The sequence below is a fragment of the Ammospiza caudacuta genome, chromosome 1 (assembly GCF_027887145.1).
Source record: "Ammospiza caudacuta isolate bAmmCau1 chromosome 1, bAmmCau1.pri, whole genome shotgun sequence".
NCBI classification, from domain to species: domain Eukaryota; kingdom Metazoa; phylum Chordata; class Aves; order Passeriformes; family Passerellidae; genus Ammospiza; species Ammospiza caudacuta.
In genome coordinates this window covers 3,564,383-3,586,790 of record NC_080593.1, presented here as the reverse complement: position 1 = coordinate 3,586,790, position 22,408 = coordinate 3,564,383, and the positions used below count along the sequence as shown (strand labels likewise).

Here is a 22,408-nt window from a genome sequence, read left to right as displayed (position 1 = left end):
AAGAACATAACATATTTGACCTTCCATAATGAGACCGTCTGTGGCTCTCCCACTCATTCACATGCAAGAAGAGCCACAGCAGGACGTGCAGCTCTGCAAATGAAGGAGGGGAGTGTTTTCCTGCTCTCCTTGGATGCATCCTTGCTCACACTTGGTATTCCAGCTGGACCTTCCCCCTCCATACCTCATGAGAGATATGTACCTGAAATTCAAGCAGACACAATCCCAAAGTCAAATCAATTGGAGCTCTTTTCTGTTGTCAAAACAAAAGCCACCGAAATAAAAGTATTGAATAATGATTAGCACTTGAGATTTCTCATTACTCCTTTCCCATTCCTTGAAATTCCTCATTACAGAGTCTAACTGAAATTAAAACTCATCATTAACCTCTTTATTTCATGTTTAAACATCTACCAATTCCACCTGGCTTAAAGGAAATAAGGGCTGAAGTCCCAGTCTTAGGCAATCAATGGCATTTTTGTGATGGATTTCCAAAGGGATTAAATTCATCCCAAACTAGAACATCTCAGCATTATAATAAATGACCCTCACTGGGAGTGGGTTTGAACGTGGAATTCATGAGGTTCCCTAAAGCAGAGCCTGCTGGCTGATGACACAGGGTGTGCTACTGGCTCTGAGCTCCCTAAAAAGGATTTTCAGGAGTTCCAGTGAATCACAGCTTTGTCACAGCTGCATCACACCGAGACCTCAAGCTGTCGGCAAGCGGGCGTGGGGGCAGCACAGAAAAACTGCCAGCATGTAAATGTGCCTGAAACAATGAAAAAAACCATCAGGCTCCAACCAGAACGAATCTCTAGGCAGTCGTAAGGGGGGATATAAAGCAGGGTTTACATAAAGTTGGGTTGGGAGATGTAATTTCCTTCCATGATTCTTCTCTGCGACGGATGACGAGGCAAATCTGAAGTTGTCAAGTTGAAATGTGGAAGCAATTCTTGCCTGTGGCTGAGCAAAGTTCCTGACTGACTTTCAAAAGGATAGTCCTGAGAATCTCCCACAGCATTATCCTCACATCACCCTCAGGAGGATGAAATTCCTGGTATACATAATTTGCCAGGGCAAACAGAGGCCCTCATTCATTAGCTGTAACTTTAATTGCCTCAAATAAGTCAGCTAATTTCAGTTATGTTCTTTTTGTGAACAACAGAAAGAGACAGAACCTTCCAGAGCTGATTCATCCCAAATACTGGTGCCTTCTTCCCGAGGACAGGATGAATCACACTCTGCAGATACCTGGCTCTCACTGCTGATTACAGCCTAAACCCAGCTGCTAATTGTCAAATTAATGAAGCCAGGTAATATCAGCCCCACTTAGACATGCAGTGGCCCCCACACTTAGCAGCTGAAGTGTTTTTTTCTTAGAAAATCTTGGCAGATTTGAGGGGCTGGGTTTAAAACCCTATTTTATTTGGCAATGTGGAGTTAAAAATTCTATTTGTGCGACCTTGTGTAGGAACAGAACCTGCATGTCTTAAATCTTAGAGATGATTTATTGCCAGTGACTTCTACAGTTTATATCAAAGAAACTGCTGAGTGCAGGGACGGAGAGGGAATTTTTCATCCAAGGTTTTCAAGAGCCTGGTGGTGTCCAAATCACCCAAGTCTCCACAAAGAAAACCACAGTAGGAGCTGACACCACAGATATTTAAGTCTTGTTCAGTAATCCAGGAATTTTTAGACAGTGAAGGAAAGAAAAAAAAAGTGGAGTTAGGACTTGATTCATTTGATCTTTTTTACACATCTCCAAAATTACAGCTCCAAAATTAGAGGAATTTCACCTTGGGTTCTGCTGGTGGCATTCATTGGACACTTCTCTGTACAAGAATAATGTGGAACTACTTTACATTAAAATCTTTGCCACACAGACTGATTCCAGCAAAGATTCTCTGTGACTGCTGAGGTTTGACTCTACAAACTGTGATCGCTCTGTTTGTCTCAAAGTTCCTGAAACTGAAACTCAAAAAAATGGCCTTTTATCTATTTTAGTGCAGCTTTATCCTCCAGATAAAATACTTGGGATAAATTAAATTTAAATTAAACTTAACTGATGTTCACAGTTTTTGGACTTTCACATATTTACCAACAGGCCAATTTTTTTTTTTTTTGCTAATTTTCCCCAGCTCTAATATTAAATTCCAAACTATGTTGAGAAAGGCTGTAAATATCAGAACAGACTTTTCATTAGTCTTTACTTATCTGGAGAATAAAAGTTTGAAAGGGGAGCTTTGAGAAGCTCAGAGAGGACAAGGTGGAAGATTTTTAAAATGTTGAACTGAACTTTAAGAGATTTTTATTTCTTTTGTTACAAACAGGATTCTAAACCCATGTCATTATTTTTATGTTGAAGAGGAAGATGCTGGAATGACATCCTGTAATTGGGGTAAGAAATAATTTTTGAAAATGCCTAATTTATACCAGAATTTTTTGTGGTGGGTTACTGTGTGTTCTAAGTGCAAAAGGTCCAAGAGGCATTTTGGACTTTATTAAAGTGTGTGTGAGAAATAGCGCTAAAATAAAATAAGAAACTAGAAAAGGAACACGAAGCATTGAGAATAATTGGAAATTCTGCAGAATAATATGAAAGACAAAGGAAATATTTTGTGGGGTTAGACCCTGATTTTCACCAGGGTGCTAAAAGCAGACTTCCAAGTCGTTCCAATAATTCTGTCCTAACCAAATGCCTGAAGTATCTTTGTCTCATAATTCTTCTGTAAGGAACAGACATCTAAAAATTCATGGAAGTGAAAAATCTCACTGAGGTGGATTCAAATTTTTCTAAGCAAAGCTGACCAGAATAAAATATGGCTGAATTTTTGAAAGATTCTGAACATTCTGAAATTCCATGTTGAGTTATTTCTGAGCATGTTTCCAAAACCCCAGGAGGGAAATACCTTACACAGCATTCTAAATATATTTTACAGGCGTTGTTTTGTGTTCATTTTAGTTTTAAAAATTTGTATCATGTAATAGACTTCTAAACACCACCACAATTAATCTTTACAAGCAAATAAATAATGTTTAAAATTGTTAAACTCTAATATTTTTAAGAACTTGGAATTTTCTTTAACTTCCCCCCCCCCCAAGAATATTTTCACCAAATTGGAATGATTCCCAATGTAATATAATTTCAGTAGGGTCTTCAGTACCTTCTGGGGGAGTTTCTTTGGGGTTTTGGATGTAAATAAAAAACACTTCAGTAAAGTGAGACATTCCAAGCCAGGGGGTGCCCATCAGGACCTTTACCTTTAAGATCAGGTGAGGCAGATTCGTTGTGTTCCGAGCACAGAGCCTCCTCTTTGACCACCTGCTGGAATATTTTGCATTCTGGGTGGATTCCAGTAACCTTGGCAAGAGAAAGACAAGAAAAGAAAAAAAAAAGAAAAAAAAAAAAAAAAGGCAAAAAACCAACCAAATAAAAACAAAGAAAACCACAAAAAAAACCCCAAAAAACGAAAAACAAAAAGAGACAAAAACCCCCACAAATACAAAAAAAAAAAAAAAAACACCATAAAAACCAACCAACCAAAAACAAAATGAAAAAAAAAATACATAATAAAAAAAAAGGAAGAACTTCTGTGATTATCAGAATGAGAAATGCCAGTTTGTACCTCATGGTTTCTGTCTTGAGGTCTATGAATGTGAAAACTCCAGCTGAAGTTGGGTTTCTTTTTTTTACAAATAGAACACATACAGGATATTTTTATCCCCCTTCCTTTGCAGTTATGTTTTCCACAAAACTTAAATGTTCACCATTTTTGGATATTCATATATTTCACCAACTGGCCAAAACTGGATGAGTCCACCAGCTGTGGGATTATTCACATCAAGTTCCTCAAACTTAAATACAGCCTGACCACAGAAATATTTCCTCTCCATAAACCAAGTAACATTAAATAATTATTTAAAGAATGCTAGTCTTGGCCGTAATTTAATCTGAATGATTGAAAAATTCTATGCATGCGTTATCCGAGGATATTGCACACACCTTAGATCGAAAAGCTGCTTCCATTTTAACAGATGAAAAAATGAGAAAAAAATAATTACTTCATTGGGAATCTTAAGGAATTTTTTTCTTTCACAGGTAAGGGGACATTTAAGCAGCTAAATAGATTTCTAGACAGCAGTTGTTGAATAGGGTTTAAATTCATCCTCTTAGTTACAGATATTTAGTCCCATTTATTGCCATGTATTTTGCTTGACCTCCATCTCCCCCTCCAGAAGGTTTTGTGTCCCCTGTAGTCCTGTGTCATCACTCCTGTCATTGTGAAATGTTCTTAATGTTCTTAATAACATTATCATTAATGTTCTTAATGAAATGTTCTTAATAACCTACACAACCCCAAAACAGCTTCCTCTGCAAAGAAATTCTGAGAAAGCAACTACATGCCAGTGTCCACGCTTGATTTATCTCATCTTTAGCAGTCCTTGGGAATTTCAAGGATGTCTCAGTCCCCCAGTGACATCTCAAGGACGTGAAACATCCCTCAGAGGTAACTCACAGTCCAGAAATGGTTGGTGCTGGTTGGGGTGTTAGAAAATATCTCAGCCCTCTTGTGTAGACTCTGCATTAAGTGTAGACTCTACATCAGTCCTGTGCAGAAGTCTCAAATGCATTATTTGACATCTCAAATGCATTATTTGAAGTCTCAAATGCATTATTTGACATCTCAAATGCATTCTTTGAAATCTCAAATGCATTATTTGAAGTCTCAAATGCATTATTTGACATCTCAAATGCATTATTTGAAGTCTCAAATGCATTATTTGACGTCTCAAATGCATTATTTGAAATCTCAAATGCATTATTTGATGTCTCAAATGCTTCTACACCTTTAGGAAACTGAATTAAACTGAGCAAAGAAAGTCACTGAACTGGATACTGGATCAAATATTGGGATGTTGGGATCTTCAAGACATAGGGAGTCTTATATGGAACAAAAATTCTCTTTTTGTGTCTGGTTGCTTTCTTCTTTCTGACCTATGCTATTTAGGACAAAGCCAGGGGCTCAGTTAGCAGGGATTTTAATGGAAAAGGATGGACTGAAGACTTTTCAATATATTTTTGAGGAAGGCTGTAGGCCCTTTTAACCTCTAATGACTTTAAAAAGTCAGTGCAGATGCAAACATCACATCCATATTGCCTTTTCAATCTCAGAAAACTGATTTGTCAGCTTTCAAAATGTTTTCAGTGAGCAGAGCAACCGAGATTTCTTTTAGCCTTCCACAGAAATGTTACTGAAGTTATGCAGACTATTCCATCTCAGCAATAATATCTGCCAAGGGGCAAAAATTAGAGCACAACTTCATCTTTAAAAACCTTTAAAAATTCTGCCTACATTTCAGTTTTAAAGTAGCATAGACAGACTTGTCTTAATTACGAGGCCCCAAAGATGGTTCATCCATGCTAATATTAGAACAGAAAGAGGATTAGGGACACAGTTTGAAAAGAAGTTAAGACATTGTGCTTTTTTATGCCTTATATTACTCCAGTGGGTAATTCAAAACACATTTTATAAATCAGCATGAGTGACTCTTAAAATAGTACTTTTTGCTCTTCAACTATAGTAACTCAATTCTGAAATGAAATTTTTCAGGTATTAGTAGGATCCCTGCTCATCACTTTACATTTAAACAGACATTTCACTTTGCAGTTTGCCCACATAACAAATGAATTCTCTGAGTAGAAGTAACAAAATAATTGTTCCATAAATCTCTCAGTATTTCAGTTCATAAAGGTGGATTCAGCTGGACAGGAAAAATGCCATTCTTCTAATTCCTGGAATTCCTGGATTTGGTTACAGTGATAATTTTGTATTTGGAATATTCTTAGGTTTGGAGTTTAAAAGTCGTGGCAATTTGAGATGATGCTCTGCCATCTACTCAGAATCCTCTGCTAAAAGGTTATGCTAAAAGGCATAACCCAAAATGCAAAACAAACCACAAAATTTGCATTGTCTTAGAAAAAAAGCACTGAGGAGTGGTGGGTTAAATGAACTCCCACCTCGTGCAAGCAAAGCTGGGAATCCTAGAAACACACAGAATCAGTTCTGAAAAAAAATTCAGAGGAGGAAGAGTTATGTTTTCTCCAGAAGTCAGAATGAGGGACACTGAGGGAATGTGCCAGACTTGCTGCTCAAAGCAGGCTGCACCTCCTGTCTTCTCCCTCTGCTAAATCCACACCTGCTGAACCAGAGCTTCAGTCACCGTTATTCATGAGAGCTCTTGGAAAAATGGAGTTCTTCATCTGCAATGTCTGGGGAAGCTCATACCCCACCCCTGGGGAGGTGATGCTGCCTTGGTTTTACACATGATGGAGGAATTGCTAGAAGAGGGTCCAGGTATTCCTGCCTCTGCAATTTATCTGGTGATAAATCATTAAAAAAAAAAAAAAAAAAAAAAAAAAGATTTGATGATTTCCTTTGGAAATCCTGATCCACTGGTAGTAATACCCAGAGGTTGGGGAGGTGCTGGCACAGGGTGCCCAGAGAAGCTGGGAATGTCCCTGGAAGTGTCCAAGGCCAGGCTGGACAGGGCTTGGAGCACTCTGGGATAGTGGAAGATGTTGGGATTGGACCTGGCTGATCTTAAGGGTCCCTTCTGAAGAGAGTGGTAAAGAGAAAGAAGGCAAGGGTGTGGTAAAGAGGATGAGAGAGCGAGGTTCCCATTACAATACAATAAATCTTCTGTGTTGAATATTTTAATTCTCACTAACCAATCTAATACAACATACAAATCCTATAGCATTTACATACAGCCTATAAGAATCATTACATTACCATACTGTGTTACATTTTAAACCCTAAAAACTCCTCTTTGGGCCCCTTCTGCCAAGCTGGCAGGGTCTGCTCTGAGCCTTGGGCCTGTCTGCAAGCAGAGGGTGTTGTTCCATCAAAAGGGGATCACCTTCAGCTGGCCACACCATTGTTTTCCAGTTGTTCAGTAACTGAGGTATCTCAAAGCTTGCTTTCATTTCAATCTCGCTTATAGTTTCCATATTCTCACAATCTTTTGCTAGGCAGTCATATTTGTAAGGCTTTCCTTTTTCATCTTCCCCAACACCTTCCAACCCAGCCCATTCTGGGATTCTTTGATGCCCATGTTGGTACTGCAGTAAATCCCACTGACACTTATAGGTAGAGCAACTGATCAATGGCTCAGATTTGTTTCCTTCTGGGTTCTGGATTTGGGGTGGGCAGGGCTACAACCACAGGAACCCAGACATGTTATCACAGACCAGTGACATTAAACATTAAATGTGGAAACCCAGGGCACTGGGAATATTTCTGTGTCTGCTCTGGGCTGCCCTGACCCCCAGGGCAGCACTGACTCTGACCCTCATCCATGGAGAAAGTTTCCCAGACTTCAAGACAGACTGGAATCCACACAAGTGTGAAAAAGATCATAGAGAGCAGTGTAGGTGTGTCACTGGGTGAGAAATTGAGGGTTTGGGGTTTTTAGTGTGTTGTGGATGGCAGCAAGATGGAGGGCACAGGGTGTCATCCTGGGTTTCTTCTTCATGCTGCTTCTTCCTCCTTCTCCATGGGTTTGGGTGGCATTTTGTAATTGGGCAGAAAAGTCCCCATGGCAGCTCTGTGGGATCAGTTATTGGGTTAAAAGGGAAAATAATCCAGGTGTCAGTTCTTCATGGGATAGTTTAGTCTGAAAAGCCCTTGGAACAAGAGATTGTTGGCCATTTTGTGCCTTCTGATGAAAAGCTGCTGAACTCCCAGCAGCGAGACTGTTTTACTGATAAGAAACAATAAACACCTGAGTGTGAACATGAACTGCTGTCTCTGGTGCCTTCAATCCTGACACAGAGAAACCCACAACTGGAACCACCACAATTAAATATTAAATATCACTGACACTTCAGGGTTTGAAAATCAACATCAAACCCTATTTCAGATCTAACCTGCAGACTATCCCAGCAGAAGCCAAAACAGGGCTGATGTTATTAATTTACAAACATACAACCTCATTCAAAGTAATCCTACTGTTGGACAGAGGAAAAAGAAAAAATGACACATATACAAGAAATCAAGAGCAGTGATGATGCTTCAATTTGTTTGCTCTCCTCAGGCTTTGAGAAAAAAGAAAGATATAAAACCATTGTACAGTTAAAGAAAAGCCTTGTGGGCAGAGCATTACTTGTGATTTGTCGTCTATGGCTCCTTTTCTGTTATTAATCTCACAGTGCCTTGAGTGAAAAGTTTTTGCTCTGATCTGCCTGCAAGTGTTGGGTGATGGGGTTTTCTAAAAAGCAGCAGCTCTTTATTTGGTGCAGGGGCATTTTATAGCAATTTATGCTGAAAAGTTGGATTTTGTAGGAGGAGAGTAGCTCCTGCTCACCATAACAAAAGAAAAAAAAGAAAATTTAGGAACTAAAACAGAGCAGAGATTTCTGAGGCAGACAAGTCCAATGTTGAACGGTGTTCCTTGCCACAGCAAGTGTAAGAGGCTGATTTAAGATGTTATTCCTTGGATCCATATTTCCCAGCATCTCAGCAGTAACCCTGGCCTGACTCTCACTCGAAATCACAGTGGGCTGTTTTCATTCCAAGATTCACACATAAAACTTTGAAATTGTAGGAAATGTTGTGGACACTCCTCAAGGAATTGAGCTTTGCATTCCTGAGCATCATAACACAAAAGGTTTTATTTTTACTGGAATGGATGTTACTGACCGGTTTGAGTCAAAGTTCACAGGGGTATTTTGATTTCTAGTCCTTACCACAAAAACAATCTTGCCTGGAACACACACTAAAAAATTACCTATGACAACCATAAGCATGCTAAAAACCTGAGACAGTTTAGAGAGACAGATGTTGGGCTTGCATTTAATTTTAGACTTCATTTTCTTCACACCTTGCAGGGTTATTGCACTGAAACCTTAAGTGGCTTATTCACTGAGAGCAGTAGAACCTTGTTTTCTATTTCCTCTGTTCCATGATAGTTTATTTACTTCCCCAAATCCACACAGAAAAATCAAAGTAATGGCACTTTGGGCTTTGATACACTTATGTTGGACAACAGGAAATTTAGCAAGCACTGGGAGGAGTGTTTCCAGCAACATCTTCATGCCACACTTAGTGCAATTTAATTAAAAGCAATATTTTCTGAGAGTGCATTCAAAAATGGTGCCCCTAAGCTGCTGTGGGGGTAGAAAAACTGTAATTTAGATGTCACACAAAAGACAGATCTTCACTCATTAACAAGTCCATTAGCCCACTTGGGGAAAAGTAGGGACATTTTCTATGCTCTCTGAAAATTAGGGAAGTGCTTCAAAGCTGGGCACTGAATATATTATTCACCTTTGAAAAGGCAATTCCAGGGGATCAAAGAGCCAGCAGTAACGCTCAGCCATTTTTGAAAATTAATCAAAGCTCGAAGTATTGGCTGAATTCATTGACAAGATGAGAGGGCTTCAGGAACCTGAAGGCTCTTTCCAGTGATCTGCTTCAGCTTCCCGTGCCCTGCAATCCTAAAGCCTCACAAACAGGTTTTACGTCAAGTACATAAATCATTGACTGAGAATATTCATCACTGTTCTTTCTGCCTCTGCCTCCTCAGCTCGCATTCACCCAGATCCCATCTCAGATATCTGAAATTAATCCTCTGCTCCCAGTTCCCTCTGTCTGTGCTTCCCCAGCTCCTCTGATATGGCTCTGATGCCTGAATATTTTAGTTCTCCCTCACACAGAGCTGTCTGCCATTCGTGTCACACACAGAATCCCACCCTGGAGGATTAAAACTCACCTGGTATTTTAGAATACAGAAAAGCACTGTCACAGACATCTTTTATGGAAAATCCTTTCCTTGGGATTTTTCCTCCTGAGAAAGCTGAGAGGCCTCAGGAACAAAATGTAAACATTGATTATCTGCTGCTGTGGGATGCAACAGGTGCATCTGTGATTGGTCTCATGTGGTTGTTTCTAATTAATGGCCAATCACAGTCCACAAACCTTTGTTATCATTCTTTCTTTTTCTATTCTTAGCCAGCCTTCTGATGAAATCCTTTCTTCTATTCTTTTAGTATAGTTTTAATGTAACATATATAATAAAATAATAAATCGAAGCTTCTGAAACATGGAGTCAGATCCTCATCTCTTCCCCAATCCAAGAACCCCCGTGAACACGGTCACAAAGCACAGCAAAGAAAACTCCTGCATCCCCATTTTTAAGTGTGGAATGAAGTGTTTTGTCAGTCCTGAAAGTTGGCCAGGATTGCCAAAGACAGCAGGCAGGAGAATCAGGATATGCCTTGAAATACACACATTTTTTCAGGGAAATTTTAATGGGAAAGCCTTTTAGCGTGGAGGAAGATTCATGGTAAAAAAGAAGAAGACAGGTTGAATGACAGACAAAGAAACCTCAGCCTTTTTCATAAACTTCCCAGTCTGTTGAATGTGTCTCATATAAACCTTCCATTTGCCTAACTCCCCAAAAAGCCAGGTGCTAAAATTAAAAATCTTTGAGGCTGGGGAGTGCAGGGCACTGAAGTCAATATTCCCATGTGCTTTGGAGGGATCTGGGACCCATCCTGAGCTCCTGTCCATTTCACAGCCACATTCCCACCCTAAAAACCTTCCTGTCCAAGCCCTGGCCTGCGAGTAATTCTGGGATATTTATAATGCCAGGTGTGTAAGTGCTGTGTTCTGCCAGAAAACAAGAAGCAATTAAAAAAAAAAAAAAAAAAAAAAGATTTCTTTTGCAGTAAAAAATTCAGCTCAACTCTTACAAGCTCAGTTGCATGCATTTAGGATTTTTCCACCATCCCCAAGCCACGTTTGCCACTGTGGGCTCTGGAAAGCACCAGGTGAGCCCAGCAGGGACTGCAGAACTGCAGTGCCCAGCTGTGGATTCAGCTCTCACACCAAATCCTGCCCTCAGCCTCCAGCTCTGACACCATCCTGATCCCAGGAGCCTCCAACCCCCAAGCTAAAGGCTCATTTCCAATCCTTCTCTTCAGTCAGCTAAACAGATTATTCCACCAGTCCTTTTGGCTGAAAATGACTACCTAGAGGATATTTTCTGTGTTTGTTTTCTCTCTCTAACTCGATTACCTGTGGAAGGGGGGAAGCTGAGACACTGATTGCCTCACAGTCATTTAGAGGAACATATTTACATATTTTCAATATTGTTTTCAAGACATTGAAGCAATTCTTGAATGCTCCTGTGTGGATTGGACTGTATTTATATGACTGTGTTTAACTGCATGACCTTACAGAGAACAGCACTTGCTGTACATATTTATCCATGTACATCATTCACTCATGGGTATTCTTTATGAGACAACACAGCCATATTAATTTGTTTTGTTTATGAATGCTGTGTAATTAGCATTACCTTGAGAAAAATTAATTTATCAGCGCTCTGTTAAATTGGGTAGAGCATTTAATTATTACTAATGCTTGAAGAATAACAGAACACTAATAACTGGGGATCCCCATTTTCTGCTATTGCAAGTATTCCTGTAAATTAAAGAGAAATTTCTCCTTTTCTGTATCATTTTTTTGCCTGCAGGTGAGATTCATGTCATCTAATTCCTCAAACCTGGAAGTCAAAGTCCTACAGCAAGTTCATTTAATGGATCTGTATTCTTGGAGTGTTTCCATCTCTTCCCAGCAACACTGAAGAAGGCTCAATGAGTAGCTTCAGACCAGTTTCCTAATTTTAGACAGTTAATTGTAGATGATTAATCTAAATTCCCCCATCAAGCCTCCCTTAACGATCAGTGAGAGCAGACAAGCAGTTGCAGGGAAGGATTCCTCCTGCTTTGCTCAGGCACCTGTTTGAGGACAGTGGCTGCCTGTACAGGAGCCTGTCTCCCTTCATTAACTCCCTCCAGGCTTAAAAAAACACCCTAAAAACAGATTATTCCACACATCCAGCTCCCCATGGAGAGGAACTGAAGGTCTGCAGGGACCGTGGCAGAGGAAGCACAAGTTAAACACAGAAATTGAGACACCCAGGTTTGTTTTACTGGGAGCTCAGCATCTTGCCGTGGGTTTGGATCCCCATATCCATGAGCACAATAATTTGCTGAAGGGATTGTACAGCTCAGTGCTGACCCACCTGTATTTCCATTCTCCCCTCCATTCATTAGATCAGAGCAAAGCCCTCCCCAGAAATGGGAAATGTGGGGGTTTGGAGAGGAAAGCAGTTTAGCACAGCAGGGAGAGCAGTGCAGGCAGAGCCTTTTCTGCTCTTTGTCCTCTGCTTCCTGAGACTCTGAACTCCTTAAGGCACAAAAACTCATTTTTAGGCATTTCAGCCTCCCCTGCTCTCTGTTCCCTGTCACTTACCAGTGAATGGTAATTCTTTCAGTGTCAAGGACTCTGTCCTGCAAGGCACAAACACACCCCTGTGGAGCTTACAGGAGATAGCAGTGCCCAGCTCCACAGAGGAAGTTTTCAGGATCAGCCCTCTGCTTTATTTTCATATCTGATTAATGACTTATTTGCAGAGTCCATACAGGAATTATTTCTCTGATCCTTTGAAACAGGAGGGGATTATTCCCCTCGTACATTTTAGGGGTCTCAGGCCTTCCCTGACCCACTGAACATGCAAAACTGAGACACAAACCCCACTGACATTCAGAGCACTGCCTCTCACCAGACATGGAGTTGATGTTCATATTTTGAGGCCAAAAGCTGTGCAGATCATGCAGTTCACAGAATCTCTCTTGTTACGGGCACAGCCTGCTGCAATGTGCTGCAATATTAAAATGATGTATGGCAGCCCCCAGATGTGCACAATCCATCACTTTGGAGCAGCTCCACTCTGCTGACAGCTGCAAGAATGAGCTGTGTGCCTCCTTTACGTGTAAAAAAGGCTGGCCCAGATGCCAAAATCACTTTACCTGCAGCAGTCTAAGCCTTTAGGCTGCCTGGTTTTGCATGGAAAAACAGAATTACACATGATAGCAGCTGTACTGGTGAGGTTTGCATTGCAAGGACCCACATGCTGTCCCTTGTACATAAATCTGTGTAAATACAGAGGAAAATACAAGATCCAGGGGTTGTGAAAATTTACATCCCATCTCCCACTGTTTGGAAATGAAAGATGAGGATCAGTCTGTCATTAAGGCTCTCACATTGACCCACAGAGGAAAGCAGGCCCTGGAGAAGCACCCACTCCATCTGGCTGTCCCAGGACAGGATGGAATGTTGCCTGGGAAGGTGACTCTCTCCTTCCTGCTGAATCCCAGCCCACGCTGAACATCTCACTGTGAAATGAGTAAAGTTTGAATTAACGGGTCGCCGGTAATCACACCCAGAGGAAAGGTTCCAAACTCTTCCCTCAGGCTGAGCATTGAGGGCAAAGAAGAGAAATTTCTGAGCTTGGATTTGCACTAATTTGTGTTCAGCATCCCAGGCAGGGGCAGTGGTGGAGTGTGGAGATCAGGGAGGGATGGCAGTACCTGGATTGAGTCCCCACCACCTGACTGGAGGCTCTGCACAAATCACAAACAGGATGGGGCTGCTGTGGAACGTGCTTTGAGCTGATTTATTTTCCAGCATCAGCCTCATTCCACGGTTATGACAATGGGAAGATGCCAGCAGCTTACATCTTAGGCAGCAGACCAAGAATTTAATGTTATAACTTACTTTATAAGTTTTTTGACCAATCACACAAAGCAAAAGCACATTGACAGTAGCTCCATCCAACCACTATAAGCACACATACCTTTGGTTAAACAATGCTTGCTTATTTCAAATATAACACCTGCTTGTGAGCCTTCAAACACAATGCACAGAGCTCCATTATTAAGCTTCAAACTTCCTAATATCTCACTAGATAAACTTTTCTGCAGCTTAGGGAGTTATTCTAGACAAGCATCAATACACAGACCATTGTTCTATTTGTCTTTGTTTTCTACTTTTTAAATAATTTTTCTGCTGACCAATCTCATGGCTGCTGCTTAGCTCTAATCACAGTTCTGCTGTCTCTGAGGCCTGCCTTTTGCAGCTTTCCCAAAACCCTCTGATTTTATGGATTCCCACATCCCTGGGCTCATCCATCTTCCCTGATGTCCAGGGGCACAGGCTCACATGCTGCCCTCAGTGCACACACACACCAGGCAGTTCATGCTCCTGCTTGGTGATTTTAGAAACCTCCCGCTCTGAAAACATCATCTCAGAGAGGCAAATGTCCCCATCCATCAGGAGGAACGGCTCCTTTCCAGCTATCCTCCTTGTCCTGCAAAGTTGCCTGTCTCAGGACAAGCTGGCACAGCGACCTGTCCCCTTCTGTCTGTCCAAAGCCCTGCTACAGCCGTTCTGATCTGGGGATGCTCTTCTCTCCTCTGCAAACTGCAGTTCTAAAGAATGGAAAAGTCATTTATTAACAGCATCTTGAGGCTGGAAAATTTTAATCAAAGGAGCACGGTCAACACATTAACTCAGGGATATTTTTTTTTATTTCCTTCCCTCTAACATCTCTGTCGCGTTTTGTATTTTTCTTGTTAATGCTTTCCTTGTTTTTCCTGTGTTTCTGCCCGCTCCCCATTAGGATAAAAGTTACCCATCTCCTGCGGACTTTTCCCGCACCGCGGCTGCAGCGGGGCAGCGGCGGAGCCATCCAGCTGTGGCCGGGCTCCAGATGTGCGCTCCCCCCGGGCCAGCGGTTGGCACTCACCAGCGGCAGCAGCAGCCAGCGCAAAGTTCGCATCCTCCGCAGCAGCCGCCGGCTCCCGCCGCTGCCTCTGCCGGGTGTGATGCTGCCAAAAGCCGGGGAGGCTCTGCCCGCCCCCACCTGCCCAAGGCCCGCCCCGAGAGCCTCCGAGCTCCCCGAGCATCCCCACCGCAAAATGGGAGATAAGCGAAAAGGATTCTCCATTGTGGAAACCCAGGGCACCACAGGGCAGGGAATATTTCTGTGTCTGTGCTGGGGTGCCCTGACCCCCAGGGCAGCACTGACGCTGACCCTCACTCATGGGGAAAGTCTCCTGAACTCCAGAATAAACCAGAATCCACAAAAGTGTGAAATAGATTATAGAGAGCAGTGTAGGTGTACCACTTAGATGAGAAATTTAGATTTTGGGGATTTTTAGTGTGTTGTGGATGGCAGCAAGATGGAGGGCACAGGGTGTCATCCTGGGTTTCTTCTTCATGCTGCTTCTTCCTCCTTCTCCATGGGTTTGGGTGGCATTTTGTAATTGGGCAGAAAAGTCCCCATTGCAGCTCTGTGGGATCAGTTATTGGGTTAAAAGGGAAAATAATCCAGGTGTCAGTTCTGAATTGGATAGTTTAGTCTGAAAAGCCCTTGGAACAAGAGATTGTTGGCCATTTTGTGCCTTGCTGCCAAACTCATGTTTGTGAGACTGTTTTACTGATAAGAAATAATAAACACCTGAGTCTGAACATGAAATAACATCTCAAGTGCCTTCAGTCCAGACCCAGAGAAACCAATCCCCCAGGGATGTTGGATTCACCTCTGCACACCTGGCCACTGCAAAATGATGAACAAGCCCCGGAAAAAAGCAAAGCAGGGAGCTGGGGCACCAGTGTGGGTTTTGGGGTGGTTTTGGAAGCAGGAATTCTCTGTGCTATGTTCACCCTTCCTGGTTTTCCAAGGATTTGTAAAAAAAAAAAATAAGGCTGATTTTTACTTTTTCTCCATCTGTAATGGATAACATAAAACTTTGGCCGCTTTCTGAGTGGGTTTGGCAGTGTGGGATTCCCATTGGGACTCTTAGAGATGGAGTTTGTGGGTTTTGGAATCCCCCTCCTCTCAGATGGGAAATTTTGTGCAATGACAGAATTTCCACCAAAACTTGAACAAGATCTTTTTGACCCTTGTGTTACAAAGATGTCTTGGGTTCAGGTTTATTTCTTGGTGCTAAGAAAGTTCAAGCTTTTCTTGCCTACAGATAAGATTTTTTTGGGGGGAGAAAAATATTTAAGTGTTAGGTTCTTAGGGCTCAGGCACCAGCTCTGGCTTTTGCCCCACTGAATTTTGCACCAAGATATTTTCAGGACCTGAGAGAACCAAAATTATGAACATGGCCAAAGCAGCTTTCCTTGATAAGTCTGAAGTGCTGTTTCATATCCTGTTTATCATTCATTAGTTCCCAATGGTGTTAAACACACAATTTCTGTACTGTCAGGGCAGATTCAGGGCTGCCTTAAGTTACCCCAAAATTGGCATTCAATGCCATTAGTAAAAACAATTATTTCTGCAGCTTTGTCCATAGGTGTACAGCTTTCCTACAAGTCCTGTGTCTGGTTTTCCAGCTCCACCTAAATATTTCAGATATACAATATATAACATTTGTAACCACATTCTCATTTAATCTGCTCTTTTCTATAGGTTTGTCTTTCATTACTGCAAAATGGCACCTGCACAGCCTCAGATGTTACTCCAAAAATCAGATTTGTGAGAAAATACTTAAAAAATTAGGTCTGATTCTGACTTTTTCTCCATCTGTAATGGATGACATAAAACTGTGCCCACTTTCAGTAGTAAGCAAGGTGGCTCCTGTCACACTGGAATAATTTTTAGGATCCCATTACAAGGCAGGCAACACATGCAGCCAGGCAGTTCCTACTTCTAATGCAAAGAAAAATGCAAAGTGCAGACCTGTCAAACACCCCAGGACAGGAACAGTTCATAATCCCTGCTGAACTTTATTCAAACAACTCAAATATCCAAGATCAGAGAAAAACAGAAAAATTTGGGTCAGGGGATGGAGCTCTGGCCCCAACCCTCTCCCCTCACCACTCAAATTTCATGGTCAGGAATTTGTGTTTCAAAGGGAATTGCTCTCAGGAGCCACACTGTAAAACACAAAAATGCCACTGAAGGAACATTTGTGGCATTCCAGCCTCCAATATTTCACCTGGATTCTGTTATTTAATGCCTTGAAGGTCACTTAAATGAGGAGTTTTAGGTCATCACAACCAGCTTGGAGCAAACCCAAGTGGGAACCACTTTTTTTTTTTTGTAATTTTTTAATGTAGATTTTTGGCATGAGATTTGCAAGAAGTTTTTAGGAGATTGATGGAGCAGACCTGGTCTCTCAATATTTGCTTTCTCATACATTTTCTTCATACATTTTCTCTCCTCCATCTGCTTTTCCTATCTCATCTCCAGCTGATCAAAAAAGCAGTCCACGTTCCCATCCTTGAGATTTAAATTAATTACCTGGAAATTCCTCTTGTAAGAATATTTTTCCATCCTAATAAGGAAATCAAGCATGTTTTTACTGGGTTTTTGTAGCATCTTATTGTAGTTAATGTTAGAAACCTCACCTACATTAAAGTCTGATTTCCTCAGTCTTCTCACATCTCTGCATTACTTTAAACAGATCCTTAAAACCTTATTTAGTCTAAAAACTAATTTATATTCATCATATTAAGTTGCTTTATTCATTTTACTCTTTGATGTTTCTCTCTGTGTACCCAAAGCTCCAATAATGAAAAAATGCAGGAAAAATAATATTTATTTATCGTAATATTTTCATATGCTTTGAAGCATTTTGCTACTTTTTGTCACAAAATAGGTCCTTGCCTGATAAACTGCTTCAAACTAAGCATTATTATTTTATTTTCCCCAAGAATTACAGGATAACTAATCAAAGATAAGAACCACATTTGTTTTCCTGCTGCTCCTCAACATCAACCCGGGCTCAGAATTCAACAGATGTGCATAAAAACCTCCTCTTGTTAAACAACAACAACAAGCCATCGTGTTGGTATGAAACTTAATCAACGAGGCAACAGACCTGAGATTCCTCCTAATCCCCCTCATGGATATTCTGAATCAATTGGTGCCATTTCATGTAAAATTACTTGACATTTTGTGGAATTACTGAGCACCTTTGTGGAAGCTGGAGAATGGGGTTTCGATACCATATGTTACCTGAAAATGGGTTTCTCATAATAAAAATCTTCCTAAAATGCACCTGGAATTTCTTCCAGCAGCACTTCAGGCTGGAAAATAGGGTGTCCCAGCCCCACACTGCAGCATGAGCCATCAGCCAGAGCGTAAAGGTGAATTTATTGGCATTTCTAAACAATCTTTTGACAAATCTGACTAAATATGCAAAACAAAAAGCCCTGGGATTATGAGGAGGAGGCTGCAATTACAGGGAGTACATAATTCAGAGCTCAGGCAGAACATGGTGTTACTGAGAAACATGTTGTGACTTTAATTAACGGCAAAACTTGACGGTCTTTAGAAAAAGGAGGGTATAAAAAAAGGCTGGAGGTTTTATTCCTGACAGTGATCTCTGCGGGGTGTTTGAGACACAGGGGTGAGAGCAGAAAATTCAAACAACTGAAGGCAAAGGGTTTGAGATACTAAAAAGGGAAGGCACTAAATATCAGACAAGTGCCTGGAGCTGCATGAGGATAATTTGTCCAGCTGATGTTCTCTGTAAGCCCTCCCTGTGTTATCTCCTCACTGTTTTTCTTGGGTAAAATTGACTCCTGCCATGTCCTGGGGCTCTGACTCCATATGTGCCCATATTCTGTTTCTGTTCCTTGGCCTGGCCCCAGGGACACCTGGGACACAAAATAAAGACAAAAATTACAGACCCTTGGATTATGTGAATTATGTTTGATCTGTAAACTTAATTTCACCCAAGTATATAAAGCCCTTTGTGAATTTGAAAAACATATCTGACTTGTGCTCATCTTCCACAAAAATATCATTTAACTACTTTAAAAATAAACTCCTTTATTGTTTTCAACATTGAAAAAAACCAAATCTGTCAGCTATCCCTTCTCTACTTCCATTGTATTTTATTCAAGAATAAGCAAGTTATTTTTCCCAACCTAAGGGAAGTTGCTTTTCCCAGTGACACACAATGAAATCTTCATTCCTATCAATAGTCTCTAAAGAGTTGACAGACCAGCTGTTCCTGTCTCAGAAATTGGTTTATGCATTGTATTATTCATTGGTTTTCTTGCTTTCCTATAGCCACATCAACTCGATTTCAAATCTGTTTCTTTTCCAAGAGGAGGAGAACAACCCTGATTTTTAGTCACTAAAATGCAGGTTTAAGACTAAACTTGCTTTCTTCCTAAGGGCCAAGAAAACATTCATGTTTCTTCTGGGTACAGATTGAGCCTATACAATCAAATTTGGGTAAACAGGGATAGCCTATTTTTAACAAGACAGAAGTCTAGTTACTGGTGTATACTGGTGTTTGCTTCTTTTATGTTTGAGAGTCATGGAATTTCAGGATGGTTTGATGTCTTAGTGTGAAAAGACAGGTGTCTGCCTTCAAGGCAGGAACCTCCCTTGAAATGGAAAATGTAAGGCCCCTCCCTCTGAATTATTGTAATTTTGAAATTAGGGAGCTCTCAGGTAAAGATACGGGAAGAGGAATAACAGTTCTTTAACAGAAAAATTTAAAATATAAATGCAATAATAGAAAAAAAAAACACAAAACCCAGTGACAGAGTGAGAGCAGTCCCTGCCCCCTGTGTGTCAGGGGGTGTCCCAGCCCCATCCCAGGGGGGCTCAGCCCTCCTGCAGTGCCAGCTGTGGCTCTGCTGCAGCAGGGATCCTGCACAAGGGGGGAGTTTTCCTCTGCAGCTCCAGGGCTGCTGCAGATGGGCCTGGGCTCCCTCTGGCCATGCAGGGCAGCAGAAAGCTGCTCCTCTGGCAATGCAGGGGGCAAAGGCTGCTGTGCTGTGCCAGGCTCAGATTGGATCCAGGTAGGAATGCTTGGCTCCTCCCCTGGGCGGAGCATCTCCCCATGGGATGCTGGGATTGGATCAGCCCTGCAGGGACACTCAGTGGCCATGGACAGCAGAGATCTCCTGCAGGGAGGGTTGGCTGTGGGAGAGAGAAAGAAAAAACTGCCCCATGGACAGAGATAACTGCCCCAGCTCTGACAGATGGCAACAGAACACACACCGCCAGCCACATCTTTCAACCTAAGACATTTGGGTTGGGAGAAATCTTAAAACTCATCTCATTCCGACCCCCTGCCACGGGCAGGGACACCTTCCACTATCCCAGGTTTCCCCAAGCCCCTTCCAACCTGGCTTTGGACACTGCCAGGGATCCAGGGGCAGCCACAGCTTCTCTGGGCACCCTGTGCCAGGGCCTCCCCACCAAAAAGAAATCTTTTTTCCATACTTTTCCCTTTGATTATCCCAGTTTCTGGGACTGCAGAGGGTCCTCACCTCACCCCTCTACAGCAGTACTCATCTCAACCAACCTCAGACATTAAGAATGTAAATGTGAACTGATTGTTCCAGGTTATTTTCACAGTCACAGACAGCACTAAATGAATTCTGCCTGACATAATTTGGATGTCTGTGGAGGACAAGATAATAATTTCCTCAGGGTGTCCTCCTCTCCACCATCATCTCTGAGAGTAGGGAAGGATGAGAGCTCAGCTCTGGATGTTTCCTTGGGGGTGAAATTCCACACACTTCGCACAATGGGTTATGAATGCCTAATGCAGGGGTAAGCTGCAAAAGTGAACTCCCACCGTGGTTAATCACCAGCCTAAAGTAATTAGCCAGTTTACCCTTCATGTTCCTTTTAGAACCTCCTTTGTGCTGTGTTGTATTAGGAGACCCTGAGTCCAAAGCCATCCTGTCTCTTTCAGCGACTTCAGAGGGAAGTGTGAGGTGGAGTTTGTTAAAGACAAAATTTAGAAATTTAGACAGCAACATGTTGGTGTCCAGATGCAAACTGGATGTTTCAGCATCCTTTGGGGTCCATAATCACCTAAAAGGGAACCTTTTAGTCAGTTCAGTCCATTGAATGGTTCTTTGGAGTAGAGTATTGGCCAAGATCCTGAATAAATTCACACAATTCAAGGCTGAGTTGTGCTTCCCAATAAGAGGAGACCATAACCAAGTATGACCCAATATAATGTAATGTAATAAATATAATTAATATGATATGACATTATATGATATGATATATAATATGATATATGATATATGATATAATATAATATAATATAATATAATATAATATAATATAATATAATGTAATGTAATGTAATGTATTGTAATGTAATGTAATGTAATGTAATGTAATGTAATGTAATGTAATATAATATAATAATCTGTGATTTTAGGTATTTGCAGCAAGGGGTCAGAAGTTAGATCAGACTCTGACCCATGGGCCCCAGCCATGGTGCACAAGGAATGGGCAGGAACTGATGCCCAAGAAGTTCCACCTGAACATGAGGAAGAACTTCTTCCCTGCACAGTGACTGAGCCCTGGATTGTCCAGACAGGGCATGGAGTGTCCCTCACTGGAAATATTCAGAAACAATCTGCACAAAACCCTGAGAAACCTGCTCTGGGGGCCCTGCTGGAGCAGGAGGCTGGAGCCCACACCTCCAGTCTCCCTTCCAGCCTTCCCCAGTTTGTGATGCCCTGTCTGAACACTCTAAAGAGCTGCCAGCTGTGACACGGGGACACTGAAGGCAGGGCAGGTGGAGGCTGCCTGGGCAAAGGGAACCAGATTCCTCTGAGAGAAGAAATTATTCAAGCCCTGAAATCAAATAAGATAAATCCCAGCCAGACCCGATATCTGATTTTGGGTGACTTTTCACATTCATCTTCAGTGAGAGGAATCCCTTGCCATGTGTTTCTCAAAGACGAATCGAACTGCAAAGCCTGGCTTCCTTTATCAAAACCTATTTTCCTTTTTACCTTAACTCCTTACCTAAACCTATTGTCCCCACCATCCCAGAGTGTTTTTACTCAGGACACAGAGCTTCTTGTGCAGTTGTATCATCTGGTGGAAGATTTTACTTCCTCTGTTTAAAGCAAATATTTAATTTCACATAGAGAAAATAAATAGTCTTTTGCTGAGGGGAGATTATCATAAAATTTTTGTTTCTTGCTTGTTGTATTTCTGCATACTACAATGAACCACACAACTAAATCTTCCATGATTTATGGTTGTACTCACAATAAGAAAGGATTTGTGTCTGTGACTTTACAAGGACATTATGACTCCCTTATTAAAGAACTCAGAACATGTAAAGAATCACAAAAATTATCCCTGAGTTTTCTTGGTGTGGTAAAACACCCACTACTAAGAGAAAGCAGTTTCTGGGGTGATTTTAAAGGTGGATGTCAATACAAACACTACTTAAAACTACTCTGGGAAGGAAGGTGATAAAAAAGCAGATTTGTGACAAGAGCTGGTTCAGGGGATCTGTGGGATCTCCAGAACTTTCCTGTTGGTGGGAAGCCAGGATTCTGTAGTGCCAAAAGTCACGGGAGATCAGCAGTTTCTGTGCCCTCGTGTGTTACTCCTCACCTGAACTATAAGGAAATGTGCTCAGCTCTGTTATTGATGAGACAAAACTTTCTCTGAGCAATGAACAGAAGAGTTTCCACCCCTGTTTTCTCTAACACACAACAACAAAGTTCTTGGTGTGTTCCAGTTCTTCCTG

The 22,408-nt window shown here is 41.6% G+C and overlaps 1 protein-coding gene across 1 annotated transcript in view; it reads right to left on the bottom strand.

Annotated features, from left to right (window-relative positions):
* The window catches only part of LOC131566590 (vasoactive intestinal polypeptide receptor 1-like), a 29,967-nt gene extending 15,149 nt beyond the window's left edge, over nt 1-14,818 (bottom strand). The window contains exons 1-2 of the mRNA XM_058817934.1: nt 14,659-14,818; nt 3,262-3,342 (exon numbers count right to left, since the gene is read on the bottom strand). Of these exons, the coding sequence (XP_058673917.1) occupies nt 3,262-3,342; nt 14,659-14,818 (241 nt within the window). The remainder of the gene's footprint in view (nt 1-3,261; nt 3,343-14,658) is intronic.
* Between the last annotated feature and the right edge of the window lie 7,590 nt (nt 14,819-22,408).